General features: G+C 37.0%; 2 protein-coding genes across 2 annotated transcripts; both read left to right on the top strand.

Moving 5' to 3' along the window:
* Window positions 1–1143: 1143 nt before the first annotated feature.
* LOC121320361 (granzyme K-like) lies at window positions 1144–5341 on the top strand. The gene is made up of 4 exons (XM_041258597.1): window positions 1144–1288; window positions 3112–3241; window positions 4186–4452; window positions 4935–5341. The coding sequence occupies exons 1-4, from the start codon at window positions 1185–1187 to the stop codon at window positions 5115–5117; spliced, it is 684 nt and encodes a 227-aa protein (XP_041114531.1). The 5' UTR covers window positions 1144–1184; the 3' UTR covers window positions 5118–5341.
* An 812-nt stretch (window positions 5342–6153) lies between these two features.
* LOC121320821 (calcium-binding protein 39-like) lies at window positions 6154–17033 on the top strand. The gene is made up of 9 exons (XM_041259495.1): window positions 6154–6266; window positions 8039–8174; window positions 10297–10461; window positions 12201–12319; window positions 13640–13808; window positions 13976–14035; window positions 15530–15595; window positions 15970–16113; window positions 16830–17033. Exons 2-9 carry the CDS (start codon window positions 8073–8075, stop codon window positions 17007–17009), a joined length of 1005 nt encoding a protein of 334 aa, XP_041115429.1. The 5' UTR covers window positions 6154–6266; window positions 8039–8072; the 3' UTR covers window positions 17010–17033.
* Window positions 17034–21573: the final 4540 nt, after the last annotated feature.

Consider the following 21573-nt stretch of genomic DNA (forward strand, 5'->3'; position numbering starts at 1 on the left):
TTCAAACTTTACTGGATTTATCCCTGGACTGCAGGTTATAGTATCTGGATATGTGACAAGAGACACCATCTTCATGAAATATTAGCGTCTTAGTCCAGGATCCAATAGGATTCTTAACCCTATATCAATATTTTTGGTGATATTCAATTATTCAATGGGCTTAGCCAATGATGGATAAATGTCTTCCAGTACACATACTATAGGTACAGAACTCTACCCCCCCCCCCCCCCCCCCCCCCCCAACACACACACACAAAATATCTCCCCAGTCAGCTGCCTTGGTTAACTTGAGAATATGGATGCAATAGGCGTGTAAATATTAAATATCTATATTCTCTGCTCATCCTAAGGAAATGTATATTATATACAAGAGTCACACTATTTTCAACAACCCCTATGTGCAGCATCAAAAGATATCACGATAATGATTTAATGCTTCATATTTTAAATCCATAACTAGTGGTTCAATGCAGTGAGGGTGCACTGTAATAATCTTAATCACCTTCAAAATTAAAACAGAAAAAATAAATGTGTGTGTGTGTGTGTGTGTGTGTGTGTAAATTTCCATTATACATAAACTAAATAACCAATAGCATAACCTTTATTTTGTGTATGATGGTGCTGATAAGTCACTTCCTATGAAAATCGGTGTATAAATTCTAGGGGAGAGCTGCACATTTCAGTGCATCAGCCTTCTCTTCTAAAATGAGGCTGTCACTTCTGTTAGGTGTTTCCATTCTTGTGATATGTGTCTTGTTCCATGGCTGTGAGTATGCTGTTGTGTTGTATTATCAATCTGCTACAAAAGGACAACATAAAATCTAGTTCAATTTTCATTCTGTTTCCACCAGTGTATAAAGTGTTAGGTTGTACTGTATCAAGTCTGGCATTTCAGACTCTATCTGTCTCTTTTTGTTATGTGTAAAGTTCTCCAGGTTTTAGATCTGCTTTATTTATAATTATTAATGTATTTGCATAATAAAGATACCCTAAATTGGGGAGGAAATGGGGGTTAAAATAACAAAGCAAAACCATCTTTGAAATCTGGTTACAGATAATGGATTAATTCATTAATGAAGCATTTTGTTCAAGAAATGAAGTCATTCATTTTAATTTATCATATGTTGTCAATAGGTACCTGCATGAAAATAATTGGTGGAAAAGAAGCTGGATCAAAACCCTACATGGTGGCTTTATATTTATACGATGCAGATAGGCAGATCCACCTGTGTGGGGGGACGCTGATAGAACGGGACTGGGTTCTAACGGCAGCTCACTGTGATCAGGGGTATGTTCAGTGCTTAACTGATCTATTTATATAGAGTCAGATGTATGGTCTCTAAAGTTTAAAGCTACAAACCCTTAATCGTGTTCATTTTTACAGGTCAAGTGAATGTATTCGTGTCAGTTTACTATATTCTTCAGTAACGTAACACTTATGTGGTATTTACTTAATTGGGACGTATATAAGTCGATTATGAACTATTTGCATTACGGATATTATAGTTACTGTATAGGTATATTTACAGGTACTGTAATTGTAACAATAAACTGTATATCTCTGTAGTTGCTGTGGAACACTGCACCTTTAAATTGAATCCTTAAATTCATTGAATCAAATGGGGAAAATACATATTTTATTAATCCTGATCAAGGATGAAAATGAGACTCCTACTGCATTGTGGTTTCACCCATTCCACTTTAAAGGCGAATTTGATAACCAGTGTAGCGATAACACGCTCTTTATTTTTATTACATACACAGTCAAATTAGAAATGGATCACACTTTTATGCAATGGGAGTCTTCTTTCCGTCCCTGATGTTTCATATATAGTAGTCATTTAGCAGACGCTTTTATCCAAAGCGACTTACAGACTGTAAACTAGGAGGTAAACTATGCATCACAGCTGCTGCTGTAGAGTCGCTTACAATAGGACCTCGATTTTACGTCTCATCCAAAAGACATATATGCGTCCATGTGATGCCAAGTTTAAGTACATTTATTATTATTATATAATAATAATAATAATAATAATAATAATAATAATAATAATAAACGTTAATTTTGTGCCCCAAAGGCGGGTGTTTAAATTTAGGTCAAATATGCTTTTTTTAAAAACAAAATGCTTAGGCTTTAGCCAATCAAATCAAAGTAGTAATTGTGATGCAATATTTGGGCCAGATCTTCCTCTCATACAACTAATCATGTGTAAGTCACGTTTGATTGACAGCAGCAGCAGCCGGCTCTTTTGTACAGCGCTATCGGCGCAATGCTTTAGTTCTAGAGGTCCCGGGTTCGCGCCTGTCCTCCGGCTGTGTGATGCTCCTGCTTGCGGTAACCGAAATCGTTACAATATGTTGTGATAAAAGTCAGAATCTTACATTCATGTCTAATGTCTACATGTACCAAATAAGGTGGCAAATGTCCAAAATTATGATTGCTTTTCAGACATTTACTGGTTAATCTTATGATTTGCCGAATAATATTGGTAAATGCAAGTATATCGTGGAAGAACGTATTTATTTCTGCATATAAGTTGGCAATTAACATAATCATTAAGGTTGGAGAATATATTTATTTCTGTATACAAATTACAGTAATGCACAATTGAGCAATTCAACATGGTACTGAACAACATTGTGATCCACTTGTGTAGAACAACCAACATTGTTGTGCATTTGCATATAAAACAATTCACAATGGTTTTGAAGGATGTACTGTAATGGAGTAGATGAAAAATAACATTCTGTTAAATGCAAATTAAATCATTTAGGACCTAGGTTTTTTTTTTTTTCAACAGAAAATCACCCTTTTGGTTCTGACACAAAATGCGACAAATGCAGGCACTGAATAGATATATTTACTTACTTATTGCAGCATATAGTGTGTGTGTGTGTGTGTGTATGTATATATATATATATATATATATATATATATATATATATATATATATATATATATATATATGTGTGTGTGTGTATATATATATATATATATATATATATATATATATATATATATATATATATATATATATATAAGCATATTATATATAGTATGTTATGAACAAAACTTTTTTTAAGTCTGACCAAAAACCTGTTGCTTTACAGTGGAGTAATAAAGGCTTATCTTGGAACTAAGCATATAAATCAAAGCAACATGAAGGCCACGGAGGTGGTTCAGAAAATTCAGCATGAAAACTACAATAGAACTTACAGCAATGACATCATGCTTCTTAAGGTATGCACATGCGATATTGCGGTAAAGTGAAAGAAATGGTAGCCAAAAGTGATTTAGAATATGCATTGCAGTATATGGCTGTGGTGAACAACACACTGCAGGTATTTTATTAGGTTCAACTTTATTCTGTTTAACCAGGATAATTACTAAAAGTCTAATTTCCAGGGAAGTCTCAGAAAGATTCAGCACCAAGTTTAAAGTTCTGAAAACAAAAACTAACATTACATCTCGATGGAATGCAACATGAATTTGTGAGTTATTGAAAAATTAGCAATTCCAGTTTAAATATAATGTGTAGAGAACTACTGATATGCCTTCAGTTAGTGTTCTACTTGATTAGTCCTTTCACCTGGAGGGTGGCATTGTCCCCGTCCTTACAATGGCTTATTTCATTAACCAACCAGCTTTTAACCACAGAGTGGAGATGACCCAGAAAAAGTACAAGTCCAACAGATATCCTGTGAATGTGGCATAGAGACTGCGAATTGTCATGGACCTAAAATAATACCTGATATCATGTTTCATGTGATTCATTCAAGACGACACATTTAAGACATATGTAGCTAATGAAAGTGCAAAACAGATATGATTTCTGAAATACTTCCCTTATAGAAGTTTCCCATAGTAAAAGCATATGTAAGCATTGTAAAGCCCAGAGAGGTATGGTAAAGCATATTTAAAAAAAAAAAAAAAAGGGAAAACTGCAAAATGACTGTAGTGAACTTTTATAAGGTCTTAAACATTGCTTAAAAATAACAATGGGTTTAGAGCAGAGCTGCCCAACATTATTGGCTAAATGAGCCAGACAAATGACAAAGAGAGTTCTAAGGGAGCTCCATCTGCGACTCAAGAGCCCCCTGTTTACAGAATCAAACCAAGAACAAGCCAGTCCGCTCAGTGATATCTAGCATATTGATTTTTCTGAATATGTTTTATCTTTTAAGCTCAAAAACCCTGCAGTTCTAAATAACAACATACGTTTACTTGGCCTACCGGAAAATACTGATGACGTGAAACCTGGAACACTGTGCAATGTGGCAGGATGGGGACAGACACTGACCCTCCTTTATTCTCCAACGCTTCAAGAGGTGAATGTGACTATCATTGACAGAGAGACGTGCAACAGCAAGGACTATTATAATCATGATCCAACCATAACTGAGGATCTGCTGTGTGCTTGTAACAAAACAGGCGGAGGAGACACATGCAAAGTAAGTATAGATAGTAGTTAAGAAGTAAAGTACGCATGCATACCAGCCCCCCCCCCATTCCACTTGCACCTGACCAGCAAATGATAAACAAGGATGAAGTACAGATGAATGACATGCAGACAGCAGGCTCTGTATATCCCAAGATTACACAAGATAATGCCTGTAAATAGTATCCAATGTATTCCAAACACCTTCTAGGTCTCAAATTTCCCTATTACACATTATGGTAACATGCTTTTTTTTTTTTTTTTACATGGTATATTTTTAAAGCTGCACTTCTGTGCACCTGCATACTAGTTGAGGAGTCAAATGAAGGAACACAGCTGACATTGAAAATACCTCATAAGAAAATCATCAATCGATAACTGAGAAGGCTTCTAGAAGTAAATAGGAAGCATGAGAGTTGTCCCCTGTGCTTCTCAGGACCAAGGTTAAATTCAGACACAAAGTTGGTCTGAATGCTGTTTTTGTTTTTATTCCAGGGGGATTCTGGCGGTCCTTTAGTATGTGAAGGTATTTTCAGAGGCATTGTTTCTGGTGGAGAGGGTTGTGGCTTAGCAAAGAAACCTGGAATATATGTAAACCTGAATAAGAAATATGTTACATGGATAAAAGAGAAGATTCATCGACATAACCACCGGGAAGAGTCTGGAAATCAAGTTTAAAATGTAATGGGGTGTAACGTCAGAATATGCATCTTGTCTCTAATGGGTTGTCTATTTGGCTTGTCATCATTTTACTTCTATTAAAAAGTTGTACTCTTTCTAATAATAATTAGAAAATGATTGTTACACTTTCAGCTATAGCATTTCTGCTGTACCTCTTAATGTAGGTTCCAATGGCTGTTCACTGAAGGCACAGTAAGTAGGCGATATTCTGTATTTTGCATTTAGTTTACACGTCCATCTAATAAAGACCTGTATTAAGTAAATGGAGGTTACTTGTTGGTTCACCTTGGTACATCTCTCTCTCAAATTCAAATTCAAAGGTGCTTTATTTGACATGACTAACATCAGCAGTATTGCCAAAGCATTTACAGTACATAACAGGTGAAACAACATATCGTACAAAATAAATAAATAAATAATACGTATTATCAGTGTTGCTAAAAGTAACTTGAGTTCACCTTTTTTAAAGTTTGTAGTCAACATACACACTTCGAATTGTAGCTGACGCCCATATCTGTTATTGCAATAACAGTTATCAGATTTAGAGCCAGAATCCAAACGCTGCATACAATAATGAAACCTATCAGTTATCGTTTTACAGTTGTCTACTTCGTTCATTGCCATGGCAACTTTTAAACGTCATATCCTAAGGAGATCCAAAATGGTCACAAGAAATAAGCACACGCATTGCAACACATACAGTATTCTTAAGGGTAAGAGACATTGAAACTGTAAATCCTCTTAAAAACACCACACCTGTCGCATCTCCAAAGCACATACCTTAAGTAAATACCCTATACAGCTGGACGCGTTCAACTGAAACGAAAACTACGCACTAGCTAGCGTACATTGTACAATAAAACCAGACATTTACCAACCAAGACATTTTAAATAATTACTTTTTGGACGCTGGCTCATAAATTCGAACCTACATACATGTCAGTACGATACCATAATATACTCAGCATTTGCTCAGCAACAATTCTGCACTTTCCTCTCAACAGGCTGCACTGTTCATTTTGCACATACACACATTCCTCTGACGTTGAGCTCAGTTTACACACACAGCTGACCAGAAAAGGCTGTGTTACAGTGAGGGAGACGAGAAACCCTTCTGTTAAAAGAAAACAAAAAGCAAGTTGCACTGTAAGTACAGCGAGTTTACTCCTACGGTAACATTTTCATTTGTGGAATTAGGTTTAGTTCACTTTGCTGGAATTTGTGACAATGTTTTAAAGTCTTATTTAAAGGACACATTTAAACGATTCGTTATCCTCCCGTCTGTCGTACGCAATGCTTTGTACATACAATAGTAATGTACCCTGGGCGGTGCATGTTCAAGCGAACTGTGTCAGACTGTACAGCCATGACAAAAAAACAAATAAATAAACAACAACTTAATAATGTGATGGTTAACTACCGTACCAAATAATGACTTTATATTGCTTTATTTTTAGAGCACTGTTTTTAATTACATGACAACTGCTCATGTTTTAATCGTACATTAGCCAATGCATGCAAAGAGAAACCATGCCATAATGTTTATCCTTATTATCGTTATTTTTGGTACTAAAGAGACGGCACTGTCTGCTTGAAACACGACATGGCCTGTTGATACACTCAGTGTGGAACGCTTTCTTGCATAGCAGCATTCCTGATATACAGTACCTGTATTGGTTTTACAAAGCATTTGACTGAACAAAAAGTTCACTAAAAAAAAAAAAAAATCCATAACAATATAAAAATGGTGGCCATTTATCACAGTCGTTTTGTAATCTAGTGGATTTTGACAATGGCCCACCAAGTGCATTGTCAAAATCCACTGAATTACAGAACGATTGAGATTAAATGATGTATGAGCAAGAAACCTCTGAAACCTCAATGTACCCTGTATTAAACAGCCAAGGTCCTAATCATGTAAACCAGAGCACTACTGTATGCAGTTCTGTGCAGTAACACTGTCTGGAATTAGTATTATTATCAAAGACGCTGGCAATACACAGTAAACGTGAAGCTTGCCAGGGGGTAGAAAGAGAGTGAAATTCCTACAGAGCGTGACGTACCAGCTGCATTGTTCTGAAGTATTAAAGCACATTACAGATGTATGTAGTGTATTTCAATAACGATAATGCTTGATGAATACAGCCTTGCGCTAAAGTAGTCCTCTAAACAAGGGGTACACAGGTATGTGATTTGCTTACCTTGTGTATATTTTTGTTGCATGGAATGAGGAACTGCATGCCTTTCCAATAAATAATTTTTGCATGCCTGGTATGGGGCAATAATTCAATTAAATTGCCGCCATACAACCCTATTAAATGTGCATTTATCTGTGTAGAGTATAATCATATTCAAGCTACCATTTTTCTTTTGAAGCCCCCGATTTATAATTGTGCTGGTTCAGTTTTAGATTTGTGGACTACTAACCCAGTGCTAAAACGAGTTCTGGTTGTACATGTTGCTATAATAGGTGATTAGGAAATCATCTGTTATCTTTATCGAGTGCATTTGGCCTTGGAAAATCAGCTTATAGTTGCCAGGCACCGGAAGCCTGGAATGTCTTTTTCAAAAACATGGCCAAGGCTAACTGCTTAAAACAAATCAAGTCAATCAGCTAATGATGTTTGCTTGTTAGGAAATAGGAATGATTTTTATTTTTCAGTTCCTAAATAAGCTGATGTGTCAAGTCCTGGCCACACAGCTAAAGGAATATAACCCAAGACAAGCTAAAAGTGTGCCCTTGTACTGTATAAGGGTTTGTTCATTGTTTCAATGACACTACAGCTGCTGCTGCTGTTCATGTTCCCAGGGAATGTTACAGTGGTTGTTGTTATGTTAAGGAATCAAACAGCCAGCGCACTGTATCTGAAATCAGTGTTGTATTTCAGTGTGTTTTTTCTGTTCTGTTTGATCTCTAGGTACTCCAGTGAGAAGCCAAGGCCTGTAAAAAAAATGCCTCTCTTTGGGAAATCTCACAAAAGCCCTGCGGATATTGTAAAAACTTTAAAAGAAAATATGGCCATTTTGGTGAAGCATGATAAGAAGGCAGAAAAGGTAAATAAAAAAAAAACAAACTGGTTTTGATTCTTGACAGTGTGAGTTGTGGAACCTTAATGCTAAGTACAAAGTACATTTATAGAAAGAAATAAACTAATTAGATGTTTTGAGTGGAGTTATTTATCTTTCTTATATTACTAGACGAGTCTGAAGGTTTGAGTCATTGTTCCTTGATATACATTTGGTTAATTGTGACCTTCAGAACTGTTATCATGTTTCACAGTGATTTAATTTATATCTGTTATAATGTGGATGCAGAGGTTGGGCTCACAATGCCTGTCATACCATTGTCAATAGGCTGTAGGCCCATCAGTCAGGATGGTACAGATTACACAAGCCTGCATTTGTTAAGTTGATTATCACCTTCCTTCAGGGAAGTTCACAACCAAAAATCACAGGTGTTTCTCTCCAACCCTGGTACAGTATATAATACTGACTGAATTGTTTTGTAGAATTCAACTTCAATTGCAGCCCTGAGAACAGAAATGAATAAAAAATCACAACAAGAGTAACGGTATACAAGAAAGAAGCAGGCAGCCAAATGAGAGAAAATGTACAGCCTGAAACTGGGTAATGATGACGAATGATTGAGGCAAAAAGTGGGTGCGTTCTCGCTGAGCAGATCTGGACTCAACAAGAGAGGCAAACATGGCTGCCTGTGTTGGGTCCATGACAGACAGTTCATCTGATGTCACCTCTCCTGCTTTCACTGCTGCTATTATACCATCTTTCCATATTTAAAACTTACATTTGTACTTATTACTAGAGAACCACTTTTAATGCGTCTGTGTATTTTTTTATGCTCTGCATTTATCAGTCAGAAGGTAGGGAAGACAGCTGGGCTACAAGGAACAAAAGCAGAGCCTTTGTTTAAATAGGACACACCCCATATAAGTTAACCATGCCAAGTTATACTTTAAACCTGGGAACGTTTGAGGGACATTCCTCACCACTTGACAGTAAATTGGGCTGTGTCATTTTGAGGGCTGTGGTGTTCAGTAGTTACTATTTAAGGCTGTACTTTACACAATGTTGTAAATGTAGCACTACTTTGTACTCATTTACAAATACCTGTTAATTAAGAGAAAAATAGTGTTAATGTGTGATGTTAAAGTACTTGAGACACACGGTCCTCACCTAGTTTGTAAACTCTCGTAACATATTGTTTACCAGAGAGTAGTAATCCAGACAACCTAAACTGGGGGTGTCCAATCACAGCTCCACTCCAGGTTTAACAGTAAAAATTATATAATTGACTACTTCAGGGTCTGGATGGAGGTTTAGTTGATTAAATTAAACAGTTTAGAACAGGGTTGGGAAAACAAAAAAATGGGTGGAATTGCCAACTTTGGCCACCCCTGACCTAACTGTATGGCAAGGATCCTTAAGTGACCACTCGTTGAACTTGTCTTAAGTAACCACTCATTGAACTTGTCTTAATTACTCACTTGACAGTTATTAACACAACTGGCCTGATTTTCAAAACGTGGTTAGTGGATTTGAAGTACATTAATCACTTTTAGCAATTTCAAAACTATAAATCAGCTTTGAATTTGTATTTCAGCTTAACAATCTATTTTGCTCAGTGAAGCTATGTTGTTTACATAAATGTACAAAAATGTGATTTGTTATTTTAGATCCAGAGCTTCATTATCAGAGATTTACCACAAGTGACCCAGTTACCAAAACACAGGTTTAGCTAGCTTTCAGTTTGTACTTCATGTTTATTTTTACACAATTGAATCAACTAACTGTAGTAACTAATTTTAAGTTGCCAATTTATCCTTTCTTACTGCAGGGCATAAAAACACACACCCAGCTCTCCCTTTAGTGCACATTTCTGATAACAACTGCTCAAATTAGTACAGTAGATTAATATGTTGCTCTGTTGCTGTCATAAGGTATGTATTTATAAATAAGTTCCCTACATCCATTGAAATCAGAGGTTTCCAACTCTGATCCTGGAGGGCCAGTGCCCTCCAGTTCTAACTACACTAAATAAATTAATTGGACCAATTAAGAGTCTGAGATGTATTTTTTCAAAACAGCGTTCTCTTTTCATGGCAATATAGAATATATATATTTTCTGAAAAACAATGTCATATTACTCTGCCCGTAGGCTTCTGAGGAAGTGTCCAAGTGCCTGGTGGCCATGAAGGAGATACTCTATGGCACAAATGAGAAGGACCCGCAGACTGAAACAGTCGCCCAGTTAGCTCAGGAGTTATATAACAGTGGGTTGCTGCTCAGTCTGGTTAATGATTTGCAGGTGATAGATTTTGAGGTAAGTTAACTCTTTGTTGTCAAATACAAAAAATATATAAATATCTATTGAACAAGTTTGGGGACAATGTGTGAGTAATCCAAGAATAGGCAACTTACTTTGTTCCAACAGGGCCTTATTAAGCATTCCTATGAGGGGAGTTTGGAAATCTGACTCATAAACCATTTCTGATACCGAATTCACATTTTTAGAGTTGTTTGGTTAAATACCTGGCTTGACAAAATGACTGTAACATATCTTCCCAAAAGTATAAAACAAAATAAAGTTTTACAACAAGAATGCATCCTGGTTGCATGTGTAACTTCTTAGTATGTGAAGTATATCGCGACTACTGTATATTTGTATTGTTATTAATGAATACATTGAGTTTATTTTTGATACTGAAGTATGTTTTTTTTAAACTTTTAATGAAAAATAAATATTGAGAGGAACGGTAGTTCCTTGCACCAAGTTATCAGTGAAGCGCGAGAACTGCCAGCCTCTCTATACAGCAAGGATAGTTTACGTGTTTTCAGGGGATTGGCACAGCAAAAGTAAATCAGCCAAATGCACCATTTCACTTTTAATTTGTAGTTCCCAACACTTAGGTGAAATGTAGAAAAAAAGTCAATACCTGTCATACAGTAAGATAAATAAGTTGCCAAAATAAGATAAAAATGTCCTTCTCCTTTTTGTCCCAAGTGTATTTTTTTGCAGACTCCAGGCATGTTTATCCACACATATGTATATCACAGGACATCCGAGTTTAATGACAATTAACATGAACATATACTAGGGAACACATTTATTTTGACGTCTGTATCATCTATATTAAACGATTTATTGGTATTTTAAAATCGACTGTTTGCTTTCTGCTGGGCAAGGTTGCCTCAATGATTTCTTGAAACTTGCCTTGTGTTTTTGGTATCTGTACTTTAAATGGCTGGGTACTTTTGATAACTTGGCATTTTTTCAAATTTCCAATATGTTTTTGTTCCAGATTTGAAACTCATTAAGATAAGAGTCTTAGGCTTACACATTCATCCACCTTACTGAATTGAACCCTTTGTGTAACAGACTGTGTGGAATGACTGTGACACAGCAATACGTTCATTCAATTCATTTGCCTGTGTTTTCCCCATCACTAAGGATAACATTGAATACATATAATAAAAATGAGCTTAAGTATTCAAACTTTTCTGTGTTGTTAAAGTAGAAGCAGGGTATTACATTTGTGGGGAAAGCCTTTGGGCGTTGGACTTCACGTCTTCTTGCTGTACTTTACAAGCTTTCTTTCTGTGGAGGAATAGGCAGAACATTTCTATACATGTTTTACGCTTCATTCTCAGAAGGCAGGGCTGCTCTGTATAATTAGCTTTTCACTCATTTAGAGGAATTTCAGCTGGTGTTCTTGGGCCGCTTGGTTCTTTTTATTGCTGTTTTAATAACGAATTGAAAAGAGCAAACTTTAAAAATGCAGTTAGTCTCACACACACACACCTGCCATCAACGCTTTATAAAATAAATAAGCAAATCGAGCATTCCTCATTGTACTTGCACTTGTACCTATTGCTACTGGCATGTTGTGCACTTCCCTTATTCATAGCATATCGCTTAATTCTAAAGAAAAAGATTATAATTGTCAGCTGGAATCAACCACTTTTCTTGCTTATTTATATGCACTGACTATTTAAGGGTATCTCTGACTTTGCACAATATTTAACTACAGCGTCATACTAACTATGTTCTGCTAACAATAGGGGAAGAAGGATGTGTGCCAGATCTTCAACAACATCCTAAGAAGACAAATCGGCACTCGCATCCCAACTGTTGAATATATAAGTTCTCACCAACAGATCTTATTCATCCTTTTAAAGGGGTGAGTTTTATCTTTTAGAAATACCACAGTTTTGCCCATTCCATTTTTGTTTTCTTTCGCTCATAGAATGATTGGCGTAGTGCTACAGTTATACACAGTTGTACTGTTCACATGGCCTAATCAAATTAATTAATTATCGAATTGTGAAATAACCAGGCAGCACTGTACTCTGGACAGGAGAGGAATACAGTTGAAAGACTCCACCAGACATAACTCAGACAATGGCATGGAACTTGTTAAGACTTGTCTGGGATTGGTATCCGATAGGCTGATCACAGTGAAAACCTGACAGGGAAGATTTGATACTGTGCATTGTGTGTGAAGTTACTGTAACAGGACAGAAGCTGGGTGTGAACCAGCAACCATACATACCGCAGGGAGTGCCCACTATTCAAACCAGGCTTTGGTTGCATTTCTGTTTTTTATATTTGTGTTCAGTATCCGTAACAACCCATTACACTCCAAAAACTGGCCCTGCGGCTGCGTGGCGTCACTGAGCTCAGCCCTACCACGCTGAATCATCAGCAGTGTTGTGTGATGTGCAATGCATTACAGTTTTTGACCCCTGTCCATGACATGAGCTCAAAAGGACTACAACCATGAATGTAGACAAGCCTGGTCTCTCTTGCATAGTAATTGAGACTATGGTGTGCGTGGTTGCTGGTTTGTGCCCAACATCCATCATTGTTACATTACCAAACTTGAGGAAAATTTCATAGCTGAATTACCCAGATACTTCTAAGATGTTGTTACTGTATTTTGTTATACACACACTTTTTAAACCAAATAAGAAAGGATAGGTTAAGTTGAAGTCAGAACAAAAACAGTGTATTCAAATTGTTTATTAAAATCCTACACCTCAAAAAAAGGAAAGTACACAGCACTTTTCTTACCATAGTAAAAGCATAGCAAAGTGTAAAGAAGTGTACAGTAGTGAAAGCATGGCTAAGCATTGTAAAGAACAGCAAGGTATGTAAAAGCATAATAATAAATGTGGCAAACCAGGTTAAACAATGGTAAATGCATAGTCTAACCACAGAAAAAGTATGGTAATATTTTATAAGGGTTGACAGATAGTAGCTACTGTATAGAGGAAGTAATGAATGGTCCCAGACACAGACATCTCCCTTGCTAGTGTAAAACAGCTCAGATTGTATCCACTTAGAAGACTGTTATCTCCTTGTACACTGCTGTTACTGCTGAAATAAGCATTACATACAATAAAAGATTATATGGGTGGGCCACTCCTCGTGTATGTTTATAAATCATTGTAATATGAATACAGTGCTTTAGATTTAAATGCTGGTGTCTTTTTGTTAGGTACGAAACACCGCAGGTTGCATTAAATTGCGGGATCATGTTGAGAGAGTGCATTCGACACGAGCCGCTTGCCAAGATAATTCTTCACTCTGAACATTTTAATGACTTCTTTAACTACGTGGAAATGTCAACATTTGACATCGCCTCAGATGCCTTTGCTACATTTAAGGTAAGTTATTATGCAGCAGAAGCCTTGTGGGTTATTCTATGCGTTTTCCCCATGGTATTTGTTGTGTATTGATACCTAAGTTGTGCAACAATTTTAACTTCAGACTTAAAGGAACATGTCTACTGCACCACCCCGTCATGTCTTTTCTTTCACTGTTTCTTTGGCAGGACTTGCTGACAAGACACAAGGTTCTGGTTGCAGAATACCTAGAACAGAATTATGATGCAGTAAGTAAGAACACAGTCCCAATAAAGAACAACAAAGGGTTACATGCTGGAAAAGAATATTAAATCTTCTTCTGTTTCTCTTCCAAAATTAAACTAAATAAATCATGTTGTAAATGTACATTAAATGCAGTGCTTTTTGTATTGGTTATTAGTATATTGAAATGCAATTAATAGATCCGGGCAGAACAAAACATCCAGGCTTTTGTGGATTTTTAATCAAATAAATGAATTCTGGTAATTTCCCCATGCCTTTAAGATTATGGGCTCAAAACTGTTTGTGAGTTGTGTTCCAAAATTAAATACAATCTGAGTTTCAGATTTCATTTTCTTAACAATGTAATTTGAGTGCCTTATAAATATAGTATAGTCTAGCATTTTATTTACAAAAGAAGATGGCTGCCGTATTAGGGTCAGGTGGCTTTTTGGTTTCCAGATGATAAAGACCTAAAGCTTCGAGATGTTGGCTATATACTTGTTGCACATATGTGTTCTATAATTCCCTAGGTCACGTCAGATTGTGAGTGTCTTGCAGAAAAAATGTACTTAAAGTTCTGTGTGATATTAATTATAAAATCACATTGAACAAAAAATTAGCTTAAGCGGATTGGCAAGACAGAAAGAGATTAGATGCGTAAGCACATCATAACCAATGAGGGTTGCAGCTTGAGCTTTTCAGCTGACCAGTCGATTTGATAGGCTGTTTGGCAGTGTTCTGATTTGTGCTCATGAATATGCATTTGACTTCTACTATTGTGATTGGCCAGCTGCGAGCCTCCTTGCAAACCGCAGCTCTATGAACTCGACACAACCCTCAACTCAACTACCAGTGTCAATCAAGCACTGTCTGAAATAAACCTCGAAGTATCCCGCTTACTTCAAGTGCAAAAAGGGATGACATGCATTTTTATTTGTGGGAAAGCAACGTGTAAAAGGGCCTAAATAAAGTATTAGTATGATTTGATTTGCATGTACCTCGGGTGCCTCATAGCTGGCTATGGTCTTGTATACAGTAGCATACAGTATATGTACTATATTAAATGGACATCCATACGCCACACAGGAAGCAATTTCATTTTATTTTTGATTTATTAGTAAGCCAGAAAAAAACCTTTGTTGGGCCAGATAAAACTGTCCTGGAGTTCTGATTTGGCCAGTGGGCCTTGTTTTTGTTTTGTTTTTGTTTTGTTTTTGTTTTTTTAATATAATTAGACTTGTATTCCTCTTATGTGGAAAATGCTAAAATATACAAACGTAGTTTGTTAGAAATAATTTGAGAATTGTCTGATGCACCTTGTCTAGCAGCAGTGAACCCAACGCAATGAATTGCTAATTACTGCTGGAATCCTGCTTTAATTCTTTTTAGTGATTTTTTTTTTTTTTTTTTTTAAGTATTAGTTGTTTTTTTTTTTTTACTGTACTTTAAACAAAAATATGTGGTGTTGTTTAGTTTCTGAATTTAGCATCATTGCCTTTTTTTGTTTTCATCCATACCAGGTATTTAGTGACTATGAAAAGCTACTGCATTCAGAAAACTATGTGACAAAGAGACAGTCATTAAAGGTATGCTATTTCCGTTTATTTTGCATGGACCATTAATTATTTTTAAGGTTAAAACTGCAGACATATTGTTTATCAAGTAGGTCATCTTGACTCACCCATATTCGATGATCAATGACAATGGTATGTGTCTGTTTACGATCAGTTATGGCTTTTAAATTATTTACAGCTAATTAAATTGTTCCAAAACTCTAACTTAATATGGACATTCACTAAATAGGTAGTTTTAACAGAAGCAAGTGTTAGAGACAATATCTTGTGTATCAGTTTGTAATTATCATTATTATTATTGTAATTTAGAAGATACGGAGGCTTCCGCTTGAACACCTCTGTGTGATAATGGACTACAAGTCATTATTTTACTTATATTTTTCAAGCTTTTAGGGGAGCTTCTGTTGGACAGGCATAACTTCACCATCATGACAAAGTACATCAGCAAGCCTGAGAATCTTAAGCTCATGATGAACCTTCTCAGAGACAAAAGCCCAAACATTCAGTTTGAAGCTTTCCACGTGTTTAAGGTAAGACAGCTTTAAAGTAATATTGCATACAATCTGCATTTTCAAATATTAAATATTTCTTACCTGTTTAATATTTTAATGTATGTGTATCATTCTCCATTTTTTAGTTTCTGCTTAGATAATTATTAACTAATCCTTAGTTAATAATGAATATCTTCAACTACCAGGGTTTGAAAAGTCTCCTGGAAGATTTCCCCGGTGGTTTGAAACTATGATTTTTAGTATAGACATTTTCCATCTTCTAACTTGCAGTTGCCATTGCAGAGGGAGCAGAAATTAGTTCCATAACCCTGATGCTCAACCATTTCAGAAGTGCATCTATAGATCAAAAGCCGTCCGTGGATAAAAAAGGATAGTTAATGAGCCTGGTAGAAAATGATCTAAGCAAAAAAAAAAAAAAAAAAAAAAAGTTGGTTTACAATGGTGCCTGTTTCATCCTCCCACCATTGTAAAAACCTGTATGCAAAAGATCAGCTGAATATACAAGATGACCAGAAGTTAAAAGAGTCACAAACTTCTGTAGAAATAAACAAACAAACATCCAGACAAGAAAATACTGTACGCTTGTGTACGCATGTTTCCAGTGTGACAGTGCACTGTGGATTTGGGGCATTTTCATTGTTAGGTGCTTTGCCACTTAACAGTGCTATCTCCTTGAAACTGTTGGAGCCATGATTAGGTAATTGGTATTCATGTCATTTGTTTTTCCTGTACAGGTTTTTGTGGCCAACCCCAACAAAACCCAGCCCATCTTGGACATCCTTTTAAAGAACCAGACCAAACTGATAGAGTTCCTCAGCAACTTCCAGAAGGACAGGACAGATGACGAACAGTTCAACGACGAGAAGACCTACCTGATCAAACAGATCCGTGACCTGAAGAAACCAGCCTCCTAATTAGGGAATTTTATAGCCAACACCTTTTTAAAAACAAACCTTCTAACTCTTTTTCTTAGTCCAGGAAACATACAAAAAAAGAGTAGATATCAAACAAAAAGCAGCATCTTTGTTTTTTTTGCTTTAGGAAACCTTCATCATTTTCCACTGGTGGCACTGTAGGAGTTGTATTTTTCTTCAGAGGGCACCAAACATTATAGTAATTAACTAGCTGGAGGTGAGACTCACAGAATAATAGGACAGAGTGCTGAAATACCCAAACATTTAAGTAATTAACTGCAATAGCATGTACATATAAAGTCAGTACCTTCTCCTATACCAAACATCCACAGCAGTGGCCTGATGTTACCAGTCCATATTGCTCCTGTCTTTGAGAATCTGTGTGTCACAAGGCCTGTGATACAGTACAGTACCCTGATGGTCATGCCAGATAAACACAATATTTTGGGGAACATGGAAGGCTTTGCCTGCAGATAGTCAGATACTTTATCCATTTTCATTAAGGACAGACTACTTTATTTGCTAAACAAGTTTTGAAATGTAACAAATCATTCTTGTTATGACAAACAGTTTAGCCTGAAAACAATATGAAGAAAAGAAAAAAACACCTTTTATTACTTTACTTTTCAACACTCCAAATACTTTGGTCCATTTTATCTTAAAACAACAAGGTTTTGTAAACACAGGCCTTACACTGTTTTAAATAATAATTTACTGCCATTAGATGGGCTTCAGTGACATTATCGATTTTAAGTATTTTAGTTTATTTGTTGGGTGAAGTTTAAAGCAAGTGACCAATGTATATCTTTTTTAAACTTGGCTGAGTGATTACTTTAATCCTTTTTTAGTATTGTATTTACAGTTTTTGCCTTTATTTGTATGAAAGCTAATCCCTACACTTTCCGGTGTAGTCATAGTGGGACTAGGATAGCATTACAGAAATTGTATTTTCAGCAGCTTAGTCTCTACTGCAGGTGGAGATCAACAAACAAGAAATGTATTTATGTGATTGGTATTAATATATGTGTGTGATCTGTAATATGTTGATTTTTTTATTTTTTTTTATATTTTATTTGTACTTTTCCCACTGGGTTTTTGATTCTGTGCTGGAAACTGGCATCTCTTAAAACACTTGGCTTGGGACCACAAGCGCTCTACTGGGGCCTTTGCTTTTTTGTGCATATTGGTAGAAACGTGTATCTGGAGAGGCTAGATAGCTCCAGATACAAACAGACTGCAGCTCGATTTCATTTTGGTGAGATTACCCCCTCTTCCCCCACTCCACGCCTCATAGGGCAGAAGTTGGCCAGGATTTTTAGATCTGTAGGTTGAATTTAGTTTACAGCATGCAGTCAAAATGTACAATCTCACTAAAAAGATGACGGGCCAGGTCAGGCCTTTGCAGGTTTCAATAGTAAGTGCTCAGAAATACCATGTTCTGAGCTTTAGGCCACAGCCATTCACTGGGCTGGTGCATAGGCATGCAAAAAGCTGTGTCTGGTTGCATAAAGGCTTCATGAAGCCTTTGTTACCTCCTGAGTACCCATATTGACTGAGTTAAGATCAAGTTGTGAGACCAAATTGTAAACAGGCCTACAAAGAAGTTTCTATAAAATGTGCTTAATTTGATAATCAGGTCGAGTCCCAAACTCATAAACTCTCGTAGCTTTTAGCTGAATGAAATTCAGATCTAATTCTCCAGTATTAAATATAACTTTTTTTTTATTCACATATTTTTATGTACTAACAGTTTGAGGGAAAAAATAATTGTAATAATCGTATTCCTAATTTTGTGTTGTGAAATTTGTATTTTATTGTTGAAGAAAGACACACCAGACAGTTGTGTTTTTTCACCCAGTGCTAGTGTATCACATCACAAATAATTCAAAATAAAAAAAAAAAATTGTCAACCTTTCCTCTTTGCTATTAGTGTGTTGGGTGCGACTTAATTTATTCTACCATACCTGGAACGAACACAGATAGATGGATGACTTCATTGCTTAACAATGTATTTACTCAACACAGTGCTTATTTCATTACTGTACTTTGTTGCTTAAGCTAGTTTTCTTGGCACCAAAGCTTACATTATCTTATCACGCTGCATAAGAGCTACTGGTTTTGCTGCATAGACTAGTCTGGAAAACAAAAACAAGCATTGTTAAGCCAGTAAGAGGTATTACTGTTGTTTAAACCCTTAATTATTACATGTTTAAGTTCAGAATCGACAGCGTTCACATTCAGATTGTAGTGGACAGTGCAGTATCAACACATAGCAGCACAACAAAGGCATCACACACTATATGGTCCACATGTACAGCTGAGTAAAAAGATGTTTTAAAGAATTGTGCTTAATGAGTAAAGTGATTGCAACTAACAAAATGTACATATAAATCTTACCTGATCTGCACTTTTATTTGCTGCATAGGTCTGAAACAGGCAAAATAACGTTGTCACAAATCTAAATTTATTTGAAAACATTTGATATTTCACGGGGAGCCTGCCGGGACTATGGTGTAGTATATACAAGGCAGAAAGGAGGGGTTAGTGTGACAATAACAGGCAAAGGGGCCCGACTTAGAGACGAGGACTTCGGCTCAATCTTCTGAACAGACTGCGGTCTGGATAGAAAAGAGCTCCCCCACCAGAGAGCTGTCCTCTGGAGGAGAGGGCTTGGTCTTGAAGGCTGCGGCCCCAAGGATCTGAAAAACAACTCTGCTGCGACAGAGACCTGGAAGAAAATACACCCACCCCTCATTATATCGCCCCTCGCTATACCGTGGATTCGGATATATCGCGGTCCTGGAGTTGGCTATCCATTTGTACTATCTAACTGCATATGCCTTAGCTGCAATATAGCAGGGAGCAGAGGTGCGTCCCACAGGGAACCTGTAAAGAACAGGAATAGATGGGTTAGTTGGGACTCAAGCACTGAGAGATTAAAGTGGGCCACATCCCGAAATGTTAAATATAGGATACAGCCCCACTGCGAGGAGGTAAGATAAGCGCATCAGTTCCGAAAGGATAATGTGAGAACGCAGTGAGAACCTCCCTTGAATAAGGTTGAGGAAATGCAGCTTGCCTAAGGTCAGGGGAGTGAGGCTCATTTACACCCCAAAAGAATGGACCCCTGGCTCCCCACAGAACCTCACCGTGAGACAGACAACAGAGCATGTGCCAATGCATAACATAAACTCAAGGATGAAATGACGTACGAGACAAACAGAGGGGTAAAGGGGTTAGTGTGTAATGGTTTATGTGTTTACCTGCCGCTCAGAGGAGAGGAAAACAACGCCTTCTAAAAGGGGAAAAACCTCTGGCAGCCCCGGAAGTCAGGTAGTCCTTACTCCGGGCATGCTAACAATTTTCTGATGGACTGTGGCAATGTCAGTGAGAGATGGGTGAATGTATGTATCTACTGCTGATGAAGTCCATACATGAAATCGACTGTTGATTCTGGAAACAAAGGCAGAGATGAGATAACGACCATCTTATGTGTTAGTTAACACAGGATCAGTGGTTTGCTACTATCATGTCTGCTTGGAATGGAAAAGGTGAACTCACATTCAGAGATTTAGGTTTCATAACTCCAGTCATTCTCCTAATAGTGGAACTCTTCAACTCATAAACAAGACAGATTTCCAGTCTCATACCACGTCTCCCACCGTGTATTAATGCTTGTAGTGTTTGAGAGGATGAGGGGACATATGACTAGATTGCTGAGGAAGTCAACTGCCCCGTATTGTTTGATTAGATGGGGATTATTGTTAGCCTTGACTTAAGGAGATGACTACAATGATCTGAGTTTTGGAGGAACACTGGCACGTTGGAAGCGCCGGAGGAGGGCAGATGCAGATTTAAACATTGAACTAAAACAACTTTTACATGCTGCAATAGTGAGCAATTAACAGAGGGTGGGATCTGCTGAACAGTGCAGAGATCTGAGGAAGTAAATGATGGAGTGCTGTACAGAGCAGATATGCGGTGATCTGTAATAGTGAATGGAAATCTGAGATCGCTGTATAGCCTAAGAGGATGAAGAATGTGTAGCTCTGGGGCTGCTACAAAACCTATTGATTTGATTAGGGGCAGTCTATGCGTGTATTGTCCATTGCGGGGTAGGAGGACACTTTGACTGAAACGTTGATGATCATATCTGACTGATGGCTCAGTTGAATGAAGTGATAAGTTTGAAAGTTGAATGAAGTGCCTTGATGAAGTTTGTCGGTTTGCAGGAGTGGAGTCAGATGGGTTAGTGCGAATCCGGGAACAGGAAGAGGTAGCAGGAATGGATGACTGGTGGATTGTGAGCATCTCGGAAAACTGATAGGCTTCATGACCAGGTATTCGAAGGGGGGGAAAAGAGTTGAAATTGAAGAAATTCAGTTAATATAGGTAGGGCCAAAAGTTGAGGCAGGTGGGGACTCCTGAGAATCCCTCTACAGGTTGTGATTGGAATTAAAACCACTGGCTTCAGTGAAGCAGGGTAGAATGTATTTAGGTATTGTGATTAAAATCCTTGTCTCTTTTTAGATTTGAACAATAAATACATTCGAAGCATTTTTTA

Source organism: Polyodon spathula, chromosome 9, assembly GCF_017654505.1.
Source record: "Polyodon spathula isolate WHYD16114869_AA chromosome 9, ASM1765450v1, whole genome shotgun sequence".
Taxonomy (NCBI): domain Eukaryota; kingdom Metazoa; phylum Chordata; class Actinopteri; order Acipenseriformes; family Polyodontidae; genus Polyodon; species Polyodon spathula.